This window comes from Ornithorhynchus anatinus, chromosome X5 (assembly GCF_004115215.2).
Source record: "Ornithorhynchus anatinus isolate Pmale09 chromosome X5, mOrnAna1.pri.v4, whole genome shotgun sequence".
In the NCBI taxonomy this organism is placed as follows: domain Eukaryota; kingdom Metazoa; phylum Chordata; class Mammalia; order Monotremata; family Ornithorhynchidae; genus Ornithorhynchus; species Ornithorhynchus anatinus.
This window is the reverse complement of record NC_041753.1, coordinates 21697977-21700521: the sequence shown is the minus strand read 5'-3', so window position 1 is coordinate 21700521 and position 2545 is coordinate 21697977. Positions and strand designations below refer to the sequence as shown.

General features: G+C 51.4%; 1 protein-coding gene across 1 annotated transcript; it reads left to right on the top strand.

Annotated features, from left to right (window-relative positions):
• Positions 1-1701: 1701 nt before the first annotated feature.
• TAL2 (TAL bHLH transcription factor 2) lies at positions 1702-2055 on the top strand. Its single transcript, XM_029054625.1, has one exon. The coding sequence runs from the start codon at positions 1702-1704 to the stop codon at positions 2053-2055; it is 354 nt and encodes a 117-aa protein (XP_028910458.1).
• The last annotated feature ends 490 nt before the right edge of the window (positions 2056-2545 follow it).

Sequence of the window (2545 nt, the reverse complement as noted above, 5' to 3'; positions counted from 1 at the left end):
AATGTACAATTTTTCCCCTGCAGTGTACTTCCTTTACACTCACTCCCTCGGTGAACTCATCCGCTCTCACGGCTTTGACTACCATCTCTACGCAGATGACACGCAGATCTACATCTCCGCCCCTGTCCTCTCCCCCTCCCTTCAGGCTCGCATCTCCTCCTGCCTCCGGGACGTCTCCACCTGGATGTCGGCCCGCCACCTAAAACTCAACATGAGCAAGACTGAGCTCCTCATCTTCCCTCCCAAGCCCGGTCCGCTCCCAGACTTCTCCATCACCGTGGATGGCACGACCATCCTTCCCGTCCCGCAGGCCCGCAATCTCGGTGTCATCCTTGACTCGTCCCTCTCGTTCACCCCACACATCCTATCCGTTACCAAGACCTGCCGGTTTCACCTCTACAATATCGCCAAGATCCGCCCTTTCCTCTCCACCCAAACGGCTACCTTCCTATTACGGGCTCTCGTTATATCCCGGCTAGACTACTGTGTCAGCCTTTAATGTTGGTATTTGTTAAGCGCTTACTATGTGCCGAGCACTGTTCTAAGCGCTGGGGTAGACATAGGGGAATCACGTTGTCCCACGTGGAGCTCACAGTCTTAATCCCCATTTTACAGATGAGGGTACTGAGGCACGGAGAAGTTAAGTGACTTGCCCACAGTCACACAGCCGACAAGTGGCAGAGCTGGGATTCGAACTCATGAGCCCTGACTCCAAAGCCCGTGCTCTTTCCACTGAGCCACGCTGCTTCTCTTATTGTGTGACACTATTGTGTGACACTGTGACACAGTATTGTGTGACATGTGACACAGTATCACCGTGGATGGCACGACCATCCTTCCCGTCCCGCAGGCCCGCAATCTCGGTGTCATCCTTGACTCGTCTCTCTCGTTCACCCCACACATCCTATCCGCTACCAAGACCTGCCGGTTTCACCTCTACAATATCGCCAAGATCCGCCCTTTCCTCTCCACCCAAATGGCTACCTTACTGTTACAGGCTCTCGTTATATCCCGGCTAGACTACTGTGTCAGCCTTCTCTCTGACCTCCCTTCCTCCTCTCTCGCCCCGCTCCGGTCTATTCTTCACTCCGCTGCCCGGCTCATCTTCCTGCAGAGACGATCTGGGCATGTCACTCCCCTTCTTAAACAACTCCAGTGGTTGCCTATCGACCTCCGCTCCAAACAAAAACTCCTCACTCTAGGCTTCAAGGCTCTCCATCACCTTGCCCCTTCCTACCTCTCCTCCCTTCTCTCTTTCTACCGCCCACCCCGCACGCTCCGCTCCTCTGCCACCCACCTCCTCACTGTCCCTCGGTCTCGCCTATCCCGCCGTCGACCCCTGGGTCACGTCCTCCCGCGGTCCTGGAACGCCCTCCCTCCTCACCTCCGCCAAACTGATTCTCTTTCCCTCTTCAAAACCTTACTTAAAAATCACCTCCTCCAAGAGGCGTTCCCATATGTACATATGGAGTCAGAGTAATGATATTTTTTAATGAAACCTACTAGATCCAAACTTTACTAAGAGTACTCTATGCAATGGTTGGGGTCTTCCTTTAGAGACAGTGAATGCAGCCACCCCAAGAGGATAACCAATTTGTGAGTATATGTAGCTTCCCCGATCTCATATACCAGCAGCCTTAAAATAGGGCTAAATCGATTGAAATTTTGATGGTCATTTTTATCCACCTCAGGAACCTCAGAATGACCAGAAAGGTCTTCACGAATTCCAGGGAACGGTGGAGGCAGCAGAACGTCAACAGCGCCTTTGCCAAACTGAGGAAGCTTATTCCGACTCACCCGCCAGACAAAAAGCTGAGCAAGAATGAAACCCTCAGACTGGCGATGAGGTACATCAACTTCCTTGTCAAGGTCTTGGGGGAGCAAGGCCTGCAGCAAACAGGCGTGGCATCACGGGGGAGCCTTTTGGGGCTGTTCCAGCAAGCACCCCACTTGCAGGGCATGGAGGAACTGACTCTACTGGAGGACGGTGTGATGTCTTTCCCTGAGCCGAGCAGCCACATAGCAGGGGGCTGGTCTGAGCCTTCGTCACCCTAGGCTTATTCAGTAGTCTCCTAGCTGAATTTAATGTGTGTGTTTTGGTGGGGGGGGGGGCGCGAGGAGGTAAAGGGGAAGGGTATTTCATGTACCGATTTATCACGTTTATTCACGGCTGTTATTGTTTTCCTGTGTGTCTCGTTTAAAAAAAACCCAAGCCCTCAGTAGGACACTGGCTCAGGTGGATTAAATCAAAGTGCTTGACTCTCAGAAAAAAATCAAAAAACGTTTTGATTGAGTGAGAGGTAAGCCTGCACAAATGAAATCAAATGACTTTGTCGAAATCTGTGAAAGATTCGTGAGGTTTTTTTGGTGTTTGTGTGTGTGTCCCATAAAGTGACCCAGTATACAAAATTGGGGAGGGACGTTCATGGAGGAGGATGAAATAGTTCCAGTAAAGGGATGAGGAAAAGGCAGGAATGGGTGGCAGAACAGGTAGAAACAGACAAGGAAATTGGATAAGAGAGGACCATAGGCAAGGAAAAGATGA